General features: G+C 46.9%; 2 protein-coding genes across 3 annotated transcripts; one reads left to right on the plus strand and one right to left on the minus strand.

Annotated features, from left to right (window-relative positions):
* Window positions 1-183: 183 nt before the first annotated feature.
* LOC144142317 (uncharacterized) lies at window positions 184-5,484 on the plus strand. The gene is made up of 4 exons (XM_077673729.1): window positions 184-635; window positions 2,790-2,852; window positions 2,918-2,993; window positions 5,273-5,484. The coding sequence occupies exons 1-4, from the start codon at window positions 456-458 to the stop codon at window positions 5,464-5,466; spliced, it is 513 nt and encodes a 170-aa protein (XP_077529855.1). The 5' UTR covers window positions 184-455; the 3' UTR covers window positions 5,467-5,484.
* LOC144142316 (uncharacterized) lies at window positions 5,476-12,638 on the minus strand. Of its 2 annotated transcripts, XM_077673728.1 has the most exons (6): window positions 12,493-12,638; window positions 10,301-10,468; window positions 9,757-9,827; window positions 7,647-7,987; window positions 5,670-5,727; window positions 5,476-5,581 (listed from the first exon to the last, which is right to left on the minus strand). In XM_077673728.1, the coding sequence occupies exons 2-6, from the start codon at window positions 10,437-10,439 to the stop codon at window positions 5,510-5,512; spliced, it is 681 nt and encodes a 226-aa protein (XP_077529854.1). In that variant the 5' UTR covers window positions 10,440-10,468; window positions 12,493-12,638; the 3' UTR covers window positions 5,476-5,509. The 2 variants fall into 2 exon arrangements, with proteins under 2 accessions (XP_077529854.1, XP_077529853.1); XM_077673727.1 differs by having other exon boundaries at window positions 5,476-5,727.
* Window positions 12,639-12,755: the final 117 nt, after the last annotated feature.

The following is a 12,755-nucleotide window of genomic DNA, read 5'->3' on the forward strand; positions in this document are numbered from 1 at the left end:
TACGGACCACTGACCAACTTTGACCCCGCTTTCCTTAAAAACAACTTAAAACTTCAAATTTTTACATTTTAAAAACTAATATCAATACGAGGTAAAATATTTTAGTAAATTTTTGCCTAAAAACGTTTTAAAATTTTCTTTTTTGCGAGATTGTGGCGTTTTACATACAGCGCCACTTTTGTGCGATTTAAAATGAAGGCGAGTGGGCTGAAAGCCGCGAGGAAGGTGAACCCCGCTTGTGGTTCACAAGCGTAAAATTGTCAATATTTTGGGTTCGTGTTGATAAACGTCGGTGGGGTGCGTCTAGGAACGGACATGTGCGTGACTTAGCGTGGTTAGCGCGACGCCGGGTTAGTTTTGCGGCGCGTTACCAGAATCCGCGCTTTCGCGAGGCAAGGGGGAGGTGGTCCAGCGAAGGCGAAACTTGGGACATCAGCTGGGATAGTTTCGGCAAGATGGTTCTCCCGAATGACTTACCGGAACCGGACAACTTCGGTGATGATGGTCTGTCAGTGCCAGCCTACCAGATGCATCACGTCTCGTCCGATTCGGACTCCGAGGTTGGCGACGGGGACAATATCGACGGCGGCGGTTATCAGCTTCTGCCACAGGACCCAGATCAGACCAGCGACCAGGTGAGTTGGAGCAAGCTGTCAACGCCTGGTGTGCGAGTTTCCAGGCGTAGGCTGTAGTGAATTTCGGCATGAATATGTGTACAAGTGAGTTTATGAAAAGACGGTACTGCCAGTAGGGTGTGGTTGTAAGTGGAGCCGAAGGGCTTCCCATTAACAGTCCTGCTGACGGCCTTAGTTTACGTCTCATCCCTGATGAATGGCGCCTTCTCCGGTTATGTCATAACATGTTCTGTCATATCACGCTGCCGACACAGTCTCCGAGCATTTTAACAAGGGACGGGATGTTGTACAGTTGTGGTATTTCATCAAACACACACTACGCAGAACGAAAGGAGTATCTTTCTCCAGCAGCAACTTGTAAACTGTGCACAAGAAACAACGGAGACCAGAGAAGGAAGCACCCTGCATTGTGTGCGTTTCCTTCTCTAGTCCCCGTTCCTTTGGTGTGCAGTTCCAGATATAGAACGTTCTTCATAAAGGTATACTACTTTTAATGCATTCTCTGCCATCTGGTTTGTATAAAAAGTTCAGTTGTTCTTCGATATGTCCGTGTGATGTGATTTGATTTGATTGGAGGGTTTTAAAAAATGTCAGCAGCCATCAATGTGCATTGAAGCTGTCGTCTGCAACAAGTGTCGCTGTCATATCATGAAGAGACGGGAGAAATGTTGCACCTCTGTGGAAGCCATTTCTAAATTTTCCTTTATGAGAGCATTGGCTGAATGAGGGCCTACAAGCACCGATTCAAGAGAAAGTAAGTGTTAAGTCTTCGTCGTAATACAAGCTTCTGGTGTCTCATGCACCAGACGGAGCTGCCGTTCAATTTGACCTTATAATGTTGCACACTTCCGCTGTCGACCTTATTTTCTTATGCAACTTTTCGTTCACACACAGTTCATGTTCGCGCAGAATTTTCTGAATCCGGTTGGGGCCACCGCTGCAAGGAAAACACATGTGAACTGTTCGCATAAATCAAACGGCTGTGGTTGCACATTGTGCAACCTTTCAAGAACAGGTTTATGAAATCAAAATCTTAGATCACCGTTCTGATAGCCCAGACGGGATGCATTCACATAGCTTTGTATTTTATATTGTGTACCGCGTTTGTGTAGCCATTTTTGATGGACGGTGTAGTCCAGTAAGTGGTAGCGGTGGTAGGCGCATGCTTCTGACGCTTGCATTTTTGGGGAAAGCATTTCCTTGTTGAACCTGTTTGCTTGTCATGCACATAAGCTATACATATCAATAGCACGATATGTGCTATTATGTACGCATATCATGCACATAAGCCACTAGTTTGCATGTTCACATCTCATTCCCATGCCCACATCCACAGGCCATTCACATCAACCACAGCAGATGCGTGCGAGAGAACACACAGAGGCATTTGTACCAACAGATGGAAACTCACGGTATCTTTCTGCAGGCTGCTTGATGTGGGACTTGAGTTGAGGGCTGTTTTGGGCCCTTAGTCTGGTCCCAGTCAGCTACGTGTGCAGCCAAAACTCTCTTGGTGTTTATTCAGAGTACAGGAATGGACAGAGTTTTAGGGCCAAAGCCCTGGTTGGCGGCGTCTAATGCCGTCGTCGTCTCGTGTAGTCACGCTACTAAAACACCGGGACACTCGTTTACGCCTCGCGGTAAAACGCTTCGTGCTTCAAAAACAAGAGACTTTTACAGCAAAGCTGTATAACTCTGCACATCAATGGTTTTATCTCCGTTGGCAAAAACTCCAAGGTGCAAAGAAAACACTTATAAACTGCATGCTTTGCCCCTTCCCACATTTCACATTAGTGGAGATGTTTTTTGTAAAAACCTCTCCTTGTATGTTCCTTTCAATTTTGTGCGCGTCATCCATCTTTGAATTATAATTTTTTTTCATTTTCCTTTTTATTTCTGATCATCTGGCATTCTGTCTAGACTTTGGACGGTATATGCACGTGTCTAGCACTGCTTTCCAGGGGAGGTGTTCAGTGGTGCGTTCAGCCGAGCCAGCACAGTGGCTCGGCTAACATCACCGTTTTTGTTAAATGTACTCTCTCTCTCTCTCTCTCTCTCTCACGCCTTTGTTTTTTGGTCCTACAGCAACCCCTGTCCTGGTGCTGTGTTGTGCGTAGTTTCTAAACGGCCGACCGCTGCGCTGTCCTTTTTCAGGAGGACCCTGATGATGACGAGGACGCAGTGGACGCCCCAGCTGGTTCCCTCGGGCTGCCCGAGGTAGGCCGAGCGAGCGGCCGCACTTGCTAGTGGTTTCTGCTAACGCCACAGTTTGCGCCTTGCAGGCCCCCGCCGAGTGGCGTCCCACCGAAGAGATGCTGAGGCCTGCCGAGCCGCGGCGTGTGGAACCACTAGCTCAGGGTGAGTTCCACCACATTGTGTAAGCATACTAGCTCGTGAGCCTTTATGTACTTGCGAGTAAATGCCAGTCGTCACGTAGCACACGCGTGCCAAAGATTCCGTACTTGTGAAAGACTGCATAGTTATTACTGGAGACTGGATTTTAGGCGAATGCCTATTTTGTTCCTTACATTTCTGTTACCCCACCGTGATATATTAGCATGAATTAGAGTTTAAAAGGGGCCTTTTATGATGTTTTTATAGTGCTTATAAATGCCTATTTTGGCTGATTGATTGTGGGGTTTAACGCGCCGACGCAACGTGGGCGATGAGGCGCGCCGTAGTGGAGGGCTCCGAAATAATTTTGACTACCTGGGGATCTTTAACGTGCGGCGAAATCTCGAACACACGGGCGTTTTTGCTTTTTGCCTCCATCAGAAAAGCGGCCGCCGCGGCCGGGAATCAAACCCATGTCCTTGGGCTGAGCAGCACAACGCCATAGCCACCGAGTCACCGCAGCGGGTCTGTACTCATGAAAGACCGCATAGTTATTACTAGGGACCGGATATTAGGCTAATGCCTATTTTGTTTCTTGCACTTCTGTTGCCTCACTTTGATATATGGGCATGAATAAGAGGTTAAGAAGGCCTCTTATGGTGTTTTAATAGTTCCTATAAATGCTTACTTCGGCATTTGTGCCGAAATTCCCAAAATGCCTGTTTTCAAAATCGGCGCCCATATAAACACTATTTCGCCTCAAGTTTCGCTTTCGAGTGCGGTTCGAGATTGCTGTTCATGTCACCAGGAAGGTAACATTGGCTGTTCGGAACTCTATGGGGTTCAACCTAGTCGTCCAGTTCAACTGACTCCTGCAAAGCAACCGCTATACTCGGGAACAAGTTAAGAACGGCAATAGCTCATATACGGTATCACTCCACCGAAGCGACGGACCCGGATGTCCACGGGTGCGCGCGTTTTGAAAGGAGACTGCTATGAATGCGTGATGTCACCTGCCTTTTCTCACGTAGCTTGTTTATCGTCGCCGCAGTAGTTTATAAGCATATTAAGTCCAAAAAATCACAAAAACGGCTTGCGTCGTGTTAAAAATATTCCCATTAATGTAGTACTTGCACCGTGCACAGTAACATCTGGCTGCGGTGTCGAGGCACAGTGGCAGCTTCCGTTGCCATTCTCAAGTTGTATGCGAGTATAGCAGCAGCGAAATGGAACGCTCATTCTCAGTCAAAGAGGCACGATTTTGAATCCAAAAGTTTGGAGGTGTTGGTAGTTTCCTGTTGCCTCTGCAATAGTTGCTTCCACGCCGCAATGGTTGAGCAGTAAACACGCCTTTCTTAGTTGTTTATTTGTACGGAAACATATGGATTTATGCATTGCTTTATTGTCTCTGAGCAAAAGTAGTGTGGAATGGCCCTCCCGACTTCGTATATCTTCGACAGGATGTCTCGTGTTGTGCACAATGCAATGGTCTTGTGTGTTCTGTGCAACACAGCTGAGTTCAGAGGATTGAGGAGCACCCGCCACGGTGGCTCAGTGGCTAAGGCGTTGCTCTGCTGAGCACAAGGTCGTGGGTTCGATCTCCGGCCGCAACGGCCACTTTTCTGATGGAGGCGAAAAGCAAAAACGCCGGTGTGTACGAGATTTCGGCACACGTTAAAGATCCCCAGGTGGTCCAAATTAATCCGGAGCCCTCCACTACGGCGCGCCTCATCACCTGCGTTGCGTCGGCGCGTTAAACCCTACAATCAATCAATCGGGATTGAGGAGCAGCGTGTGCATTATATCTACCGGAAACCTGTGTGTGGGGAATAAAGCGAGACATAATTTTTTCTCTCTTTGCGTACTTTTTTTTTTTCTTCTAGTGAACATAACTTAGGAAAAGCGTGTGTGTTGTGCCACCCCTGTTCTGTATGCATGTCGTAACACTACCATGAATGAACTTTGCCTTTCTCTCTCTCAGAAAACACACACTCGGCCACATTTCGCACACCGATCCAAACCACCCGAACGATTTAAAATGTCTGCATCTTTGGCGACGTATTCCCGAAATTTTATACCATCCTTAGAAGGCTACGGAAACAACATTGGGGGAGACAAGCCACCTAGAAAATAGCACCATTTCACAGGTAACGTGTAGTGGTAGCATGTACTCTTCTTTCTCACCCATCTGTTGGCCAAGCTGTCCACACATAGCCTAATCCTCTATGCACTCAACGCCATCTCGTGCTTGGGTGTGTTGGAAGTGCTCGCACTTATGAGTATGTTGATCCTACCGTGCGCAGCGCAAATCCAGGCCATCCAGACCGCCATGGCCGGTTTCGAGCTGCCCAGCTCGCATGTGCCTCCCTGGGCCCGAGACGTACCGGAGGAAGAGTGGAAGCAGTGCCTGTACCGCAAGCTCCGAGGACTGGCAGCTGAGAGCAGCCAGGACTCTACGACGGCAAAGCAGAGTCACACGACTAGCCTTAATGAATAAACAACGCGCTACTAAAATTACGACTGCTTTATTGCGGCGTTGGTCAGGGTTCGATGTCGTCTTCCTCCTGATCCCTGTCTGCAAACAGTTCCCGTGTGAGCTCCCACAGGATGTCCTGCACGAAGAGAAGTGTGTGGGTATCCCACAAGGTGGCGTTCTGGGTCCGCTGCTTTTGGTTGTGAGCGTTCAGCTGGTTTACTCACGGGATCAAGGTCACCTCCGTCACTGGAGATACAGCTCTCGCAAACTGCATGAAGGGCCCTGTGTGAGAGAAATGTACAGGGTACATGTTGTGCACAATGAACTTATGCTGTTGGCACGAAAGCCTTTGAAGCTGTCTCCATCTGACCACAGGCGGTTTTTTCCAGCCCCTGATGAAGCTAGACGTGGTTCACAAGTTATAATTCTTCACACCTACAGGTAGATAATAGGTGAGGTGAAACCAAAACATGCAAAAAAAATGTAGCCCCTTGTGTTCCCAGAAATTTGTCTGTACGATGCATGATACGCTTTCTTGAGCTGCTTTTTGACAAGCAGAGATGAAGAACTTGCAGAGGAGCCAAGTGTTACGACTACCTGCGAAGCTGTTGTGGCATTTCACCCGCTGCATTTACATATCTCGTCACTCCCTGACCCTGCACCACAGCATGCCGTGAACCTTCGTAGCATAGGGTAGGCGGTGGTTGCGCTTCAGTACGTCATACTACCGTGCAGAAGAAAATTGTTGCAGTTTCAATCTTATGGTTGTTTTTATCGGATTGCTTATCTGCTTTATAGGTGGTCCGTATAGTGTGGAACGCAAATAACGAAGCGATGTGTATAACGAAAAATTATTGAGAGAGAGAGAGAAAGCTCTTTATTAGAGGAAAGCAGAGATGTCTGCCGGCATGTTGACGCCGACATGCTACTCTGCGGGGTACGGGAGGAGGGAAAAAAGTTGCAATAGGAAGAAAGGTGGAAGAGAGAGAAGATAGGAGAAAATAAAAGAAGTGAAAAAAAAAGGAGGAAGCGTGTGCGTTGGGGTCTGTCAGTGCGACACGTGAAAAGTCTATGGGTGGTTGTACAGTGCAAGAATGGTCTGGTCCTATATCAGCTCAGCGACGCCGATGTCATTGAGATATTCAAATAATGCGGTTAGCACTTTACGCTGAGAGGAGGGAGATGGCCATGGTCCCAGAAGTGCTTTTAAAGTCAAGGAACTGTGGTTGAGGCACTCGATCTTCTGTGCGAGGTTGTTTCTTGCTTGATAGTATGTAGGACACTCCAGTAAAATGTGCTCGACGGTTTCTGGTGAACCGCAGTTGTCACAATAGGGGTTCGAGGTTAGGCCAAGTCCCACATGCTTCATTATACAGGCATTTGACTGTAGTGAGGACTTCTTCTGAAAGTGCTAAATATTATGTACTTCAAGTAATTGTATGCTCCTGAATATAACTGTCAGTCTAATTGCTCAGCAACATAGCTGCATCCTTAGCCTGGGCCTGTACTAAGCGTCATATTTACATACGTATGAGTGATGGAATTCTCAGATAATGGGTGGCCTGGGTTTTAATAGCATTCTGCAAGCATTCTCGGATAATGAATGGCAGCCTACCATTGTCCCTGAAGAAGAAAGTGTATGACAGCTGTGTCTTACCGGTACTCACCTACGGGGCAGAAACCTAAATTGAGGACGACTCAGCGAGCAATGGAACGAAAGATGATAGGTGTAATGTTGAGGGACATGAAAGCGAAGTGGGTCAGGGGACAAACGTGTGTTAAGGACATACTAGTAGAAATTAAGAAGAAATGGGTGTGGGAAGGGCATGTAATGTGAAGGCTAGATAACCGGTGGTCATCAAAAGTAAGAGTGGATCCGTAAGAAGGCAAGCGTGGCACGGGATGGCAGAAAGTTAGAGGGCAGATGAGGTCAAGAAGTTTGCGGGAATAAAGTGGTCGCATTTAGCACAGGAACGGGGTAATTGGAGATTAATAGGAGAAGCCTTTGCCCTGCACAGAACGTAGACATGATGATGAAGATGATGAAGTGCTCATGGCTGATTTGACTGCATAGTTTCATGCAGCACTCATTCACTGTTAGGCTTCCCTTTTAAATTCGTATCTGCACTCAACCAGCTCTTGCTTTGCTACTAATCTACACACTCGAAACTTGTTCCCAAGAAAAGTCCTCCACCACTCACTCGCTGGACAGCTGTGGTTGTTGCACCAGGCGTTCCGTCAGCAACTCCAGAAAGTCGAGGTAGGGGGCGCCCCTGTCCAGTCCCGACTCTTGGTCTTCAAACTCAAGCGGGGTGTTGTCCTCAGCATCTTTCAGAGCTGCTGGCGCCATTTTTGATGGTTGCGCTTGTCGCAGAGGCCCCTGGTAGCACCAAGGCATTTGGGCGAGCCGGGACTGTGCCGGGTGTGATGAGGTGGTTGGGCGTGCTTTGGCGGGCTGGCAGCGGTCGAGCAAGTCGGTCAGCTTGGCCACCGCCGCCACACCGGCACGACTGACCTGCTGGTTCTTTCGCCGCCATTTATCCTGTATGGTAATGATCATCATCATCACGGTGATGTCCACTGTAGAACGGCTAGAGCCTTTTTGCAGGTCGTTGTGCAGCATCATGCTGTTTCGAGTGAAGTGAGATAGAAAAGAACTGTGGTTTGATTAGGTCGGGTTAGGTTCATCATCAGCCTATCTACGCCCACTGCAGGGCAGAGGCCTCTCCCATTAATCTCCAATTATCCCGGTCCTGTGTTGACTGTGACCAATTGATCCGAACTTCTTGATCTCATCTGCCCATCTAACTTTCTGCCGCCCCCTGCAACGCTTGCCTTCTCTAGGGATCCACTCTGTTGCCCTTAATGACCAGCGGTTATCTTGCCTTCGCATTACATGCCCTGCCCACGTCCATTTCTTCTTCTTGATTTCTACTAGTATGTCCTTAACATGCGTTTGTTCCCTGACCCATTCCGCTCTCTTCTTGTCACTTAATGGGTTAGGTTAGGTTACATTTAAACAGCCTTTTTGAGTATGTGATGTTGCACAACAACCTGCCAACAAACTCCCCTTGCAGAGCGGTGGTGTTTCCCACACATTTTCTACCGTTCCTACCCTTTCATTCTTTCGCTGTTTTCTGTTTTCGCCTTCTTTCCGGCGAGTCTTTTGGCAGCTATTTTTGCTACCTTGGCAGCCTGCCTGTTGTCATCTTGCACATTAACTTTCCCGTGTTTCAGCTAGGATGTCTTCTACACGAGTTTGTTACATAGTGCGTAAAGCTTGTTTCCGGTCCCTAATTGTTACACCTATCATCCTCCTTTCAGACACTTTTGCGGGTCACCAAGCGGCAGTGTGTTTTAAAGGGATGCTGATCAGTTTAGTCAAAATTATACCTGTGGCGGCAATAGACCCAACTTATTACCCGTAACTATCCGTTGCATTGGTCACCAAAAGTGTAGAGTCTCTGTTCATCCTTACAGCTCTTGGAACCAAAATATTTAACGCAGAACAGTGCAGACCTTGATGACTTTTCAGGTGAAGGAGATACCAAACTGGTGACTGGTCCCACTGTGGACCTGTGATTATGAGAGATTATTGGAGCATTGCAATGGTGTGTTGACGGTTGCGGTGACGTCGCAGAAGTTATGTTGATAATGCTTAGCCAGAAATTCAGCAGGACTACTGCATTTTCGCACGTATAACCCGCCCCTGCATATAGTCCGCACCCCACCTTCCGCCCGCCGGAAAAGAAAAAAAATCTTCTCATATTGCCCGCACATTTGATGCAGGAAAGGTAGCACAAAAGCTACTGCCCAAGCATACCAAGTAGACAGAAAAACCGTACATTTGGCAAGTAGAATACACTGCCAGGCGGAAGTCACAATTCACTAATAAAATTCAGTTGTTAGGGTGCACTCGTCCTTCCTTGTTCTTGTATGTTTTAAGCAATTTGCCATCGCGGGCTTAGTCAGTGTTACTGCGTAGGAGCTTCATGGCAGAACGCACATTGCTGTGGAGCTGCCCTAAAGGAAAAACCCCGCGCATTATCCGCACCCCTACTTTGCCACTGAAGTTTTTGCATTTTTGGTGCGGGTTATACGCGCGAAAATACGGTATATGTCACAAGTTGAACTTGGGCCTAAGCGTTCATACCTAGTGGCAGGGTTCTGCTGTGACTGCATTTCCTTCCTTGCATGTCACATCTACACGCAGCCAGTTATAATGGTGTGACTACTAATTCAGAATAGAGTTGGTCATCCCTTACTGTCTCGATTCTTGGGTACAGTGCATGCAGCAATGGACATATTTACCTCTGCTGAGTGTGGTGGCAGTCTCGGTGGCTTGGCACGTTGGGCACAGCGCTTGCCGGTATCTATGGCCGCTGCATAAGGTTAACAACAGTTTTGCCACTGCTGTACATGCCTGAATGAACTTACTCAGGTTCAAGCAAATTACACTTGTGCAGCAGCACTTATGACATATAGTCATATGTCATGTGGCATGTGTTACATCACATACACTCGTAATGACACCTAAGAAATGTCATATGCACTCATATATCATGTCATAATGTCATATGACAATATGTCATAAGTACTGCCATATAAATGCTGCTGCCATATAAGTGATACATGGCAGCAGCACTTATATGGCAGTACTTATGACATATAGTCATATGACATTATGACATGACATATGAGTGCATATGACATTTCTTGGGTATCATTACGAGTTCACGTGATGTAACACGAATATACAAGAAGGTTTATGTGGCAATGCAAAACACAAACCGAGAACTACGAAACGTGGTGAGTGTTCTGGTCCCAAAGAATGCGAAACGGTGGCTGTTGTCACCTGTGGCTTGCTCAGTGGCCAACCAGTGGAGCATCATGTGCCTCACCGCCAGCCGCTGCTCGAAACGATCGACCACCCTGGCTGGTAAGGGCTGCCGCCACCTGCCACATGCTGCCGAAGGATGCCGTCGTTGCCACATGCTAGCCCGGCATTGGTGACCGTGGTGCCCTGCAGTGACGGAGGTAGTACAGGGTTCATCAACACCACAGGTCTTTTAGTCTGCAATTCTTTTTTTATGCATACGAGAATAGTGTTGCAACTAAACGAGAGACGCCGACTAGAAGAAACTGGTAAAACATTAAAACAAATGAACAAGAGATGTTTTGCGGAAGTGAACAAGGCTTTTGTAGCCAAGCCGAAATTAACACCTCTTGTCAATTTGTTTTTAATGTTTTACCAATTTCTTTTGGTTGGCGCCTCTCGTTTCGTTGCAGCATGTTTCATCCCGACCAGACGAGTCTTCTCCAAACCCTCGACTTTATAGGATATTTTCATGACCACCAGGGCCTTACGATATTAGCCAGCCATCTTCCTTCTCACTTTAATCAAAGTGAGGAGGAAGATGTCCCCTGGCAGTACGTAGGCCCAGAGGAGAAGGAAAAAAAGAGGCTGGCTGGCGGATCCCTCCCATTCACCATCTTGGTTTGTCACCCATTTGTAACTAAACACTCTTCTCACCCAACACTTCCGATTTCCATGTCACGAGGTCCTGAACTCGATTTGTCATTTTAGGCTCCCTAGAACTGCTAATAATTTTCTGGACTGCAAATAAAAGAAATCCACAATATATATCCTTCTCGTCACTGCCTTCCTCATACCTGAACAAAAGTGTTATATGCTTGACAACATGTGCACGGTGAGCATGAATGCGTCCGCACAGATCAAGAGGAGATATATGAGGATACATTTTAATTTGCTACAATAATTCTATATGTATAGGGCATCAAATGGCTTCTATGTGTGTAAAAACGCCGCTGCAAAGTGGTCGCTGTAATGCGTTTTTTTTAACACGAAAGTGTTTTATTCCCGGATACACGAAGATTTAACTGACGTCATATCCGTCACGGAAATGACGCCAGTACAACGAAGCAAGCGGCCTGTAAAGGGTGCAGCCCTGCACTTCTTACGGGAAAGCAACCTTCAGTTCTAAAGAGTACGTTAGGCGTAGGGTTGTTCGTTTACTGGTTTTTTATTTTAACACGAAAGTATTTTATGCCGGGATACACCAAGATTTCACTGACGTCATATCCGCCACGGAAATGACGCCAGTAAACCTTTGCCGAAGCGACCCGCCAGCAGGACGTCGCTCGCCAAGCGCACCCACAAGACAGCCCCTGACCCGCAAAGCATCCTCATTTTGCTGCAGATTACGCTGCACATTTCACTTTCGTGTTTTACCTATTTCTGTGACAGGGGAATCAACCACGGAAGGGCTAGGAAGGTTTCCTTTTTTTTTTGTTTCCTAAAAGTGCATTTCTCGTGGGTTAGTGAGTGTTAAATAGATTCGCATATTTTTATACTCAGAAATTTTGCTTTCTAAGCATGTAACTTCACAAACCTGCTGGCTTGAACTCTCGTTCTACCATGAATTTACTTTAACTTCAGCTTAAAATGCGACGTTAATTGCTCTCCTGTTCCCTTTAAAGTATGTAGATACTTGAAAGCAACTCCATTTGAATTGATAATTAAATAAACTAAATATACCCATACCACGTTTTATTAATGAACATGTGGAAGCTCAAAACACTTTTAACTGCGGTTTGAAAACAACGCTCATTTCGCGCACTGTTGAGAGAGAGAGAGAGCTCTGGCCTATTTTCGTATCTCGATCGTTTCAGTTTTGAAATGAACTTTCAATTCCCGCACAGCGCACCTCCTAACATGGCAGCGTGCAGCGATACTAAAAACAAGGCTGCGCGGCGTGCGTGAGACTTGCGCGCCTAAAGCGTGGTTTGAGGATGGTTACAGGCATTGCAGGCATACATTAATTCGTTACACACAGTTTGGTGGGCAAACCAGGCAAACCTAGTTGTTCGATTTGCTGTATGAAAGCAGCCAGCACACCAGAAGTCCGGAAACCATTTTTGCGGACATAAGACGCTGCTAGGCGTGAAGGAACATCGATTTGATCTTTACGTAACATCGCTGCAATATGCGCACGCTCACAACAATACGCATAATATGTTTCTCACCTCAAGCCTGGTTCCGTACCACGCAACCCCGAACGATCGTGGCACATAACTGTACCCATGGCAACGAACGAACAACTCAAACGGTAGCGAAGCGTTTCGACATGGAGCGTGCTGAAGTCCACGAAACCAACGAAACACTGATGCGCGTCAATAAGCGCAAACCAACGCTTTAGCAAATTAATAAGGCTCGAACATTATTAAATTACTAACCAGTTTCTGTTTCTAAAAAAATACCTAATTCGAAACTCCCGCGTTAAGCAATG

The sequence above is a fragment of the Haemaphysalis longicornis genome, unplaced genomic scaffold (genome assembly GCF_048455015.1).
Source record: "Haemaphysalis longicornis isolate Haplotype H1 unplaced genomic scaffold, Haemaphysalis longicornis Haplotype H1 scaffold_6, whole genome shotgun sequence".
Lineage (NCBI taxonomy): Eukaryota > Metazoa > Arthropoda > Arachnida > Ixodida > Ixodidae > Haemaphysalis > Haemaphysalis longicornis.

Coding starts and splice junctions, on each gene's coding strand:
- LOC144142317 (XM_077673729.1), top strand. CDS start 456: ATGGTTCTCCCGAATGACTTACCGGAACCGGACAACTTCGGTGATGAT. Junction 636..2,789: donor CAGATCAGACCAGCGACCAG/GTGAGTTGGAGC, acceptor GTCCTTTTTCAG/GAGGACCCTGATGATGACGA. Junction 2,853..2,917: donor GTTCCCTCGGGCTGCCCGAG/GTAGGCCGAGCG, acceptor TGCGCCTTGCAG/GCCCCCGCCGAGTGGCGTCC.
- LOC144142316 (XM_077673727.1), bottom strand. CDS start 10,439: ATGTGGCAACGACGGCATCCTTCGGCAGCATGTGGCAGGTGGCGGCAG. Junction 9,828..10,300: donor GGCCACTGAGCAAGCCACAG/GTGACAACAGCC, acceptor AACCTTATGCAG/CGGCCATAGATACCGGCAAG. Junction 5,728..7,646: donor CAACCACAGCTGTCCAGCGA/GTGAGTGGTGGA, acceptor TCTCTCACACAG/GGCCCTTCATGCAGTTTGCG.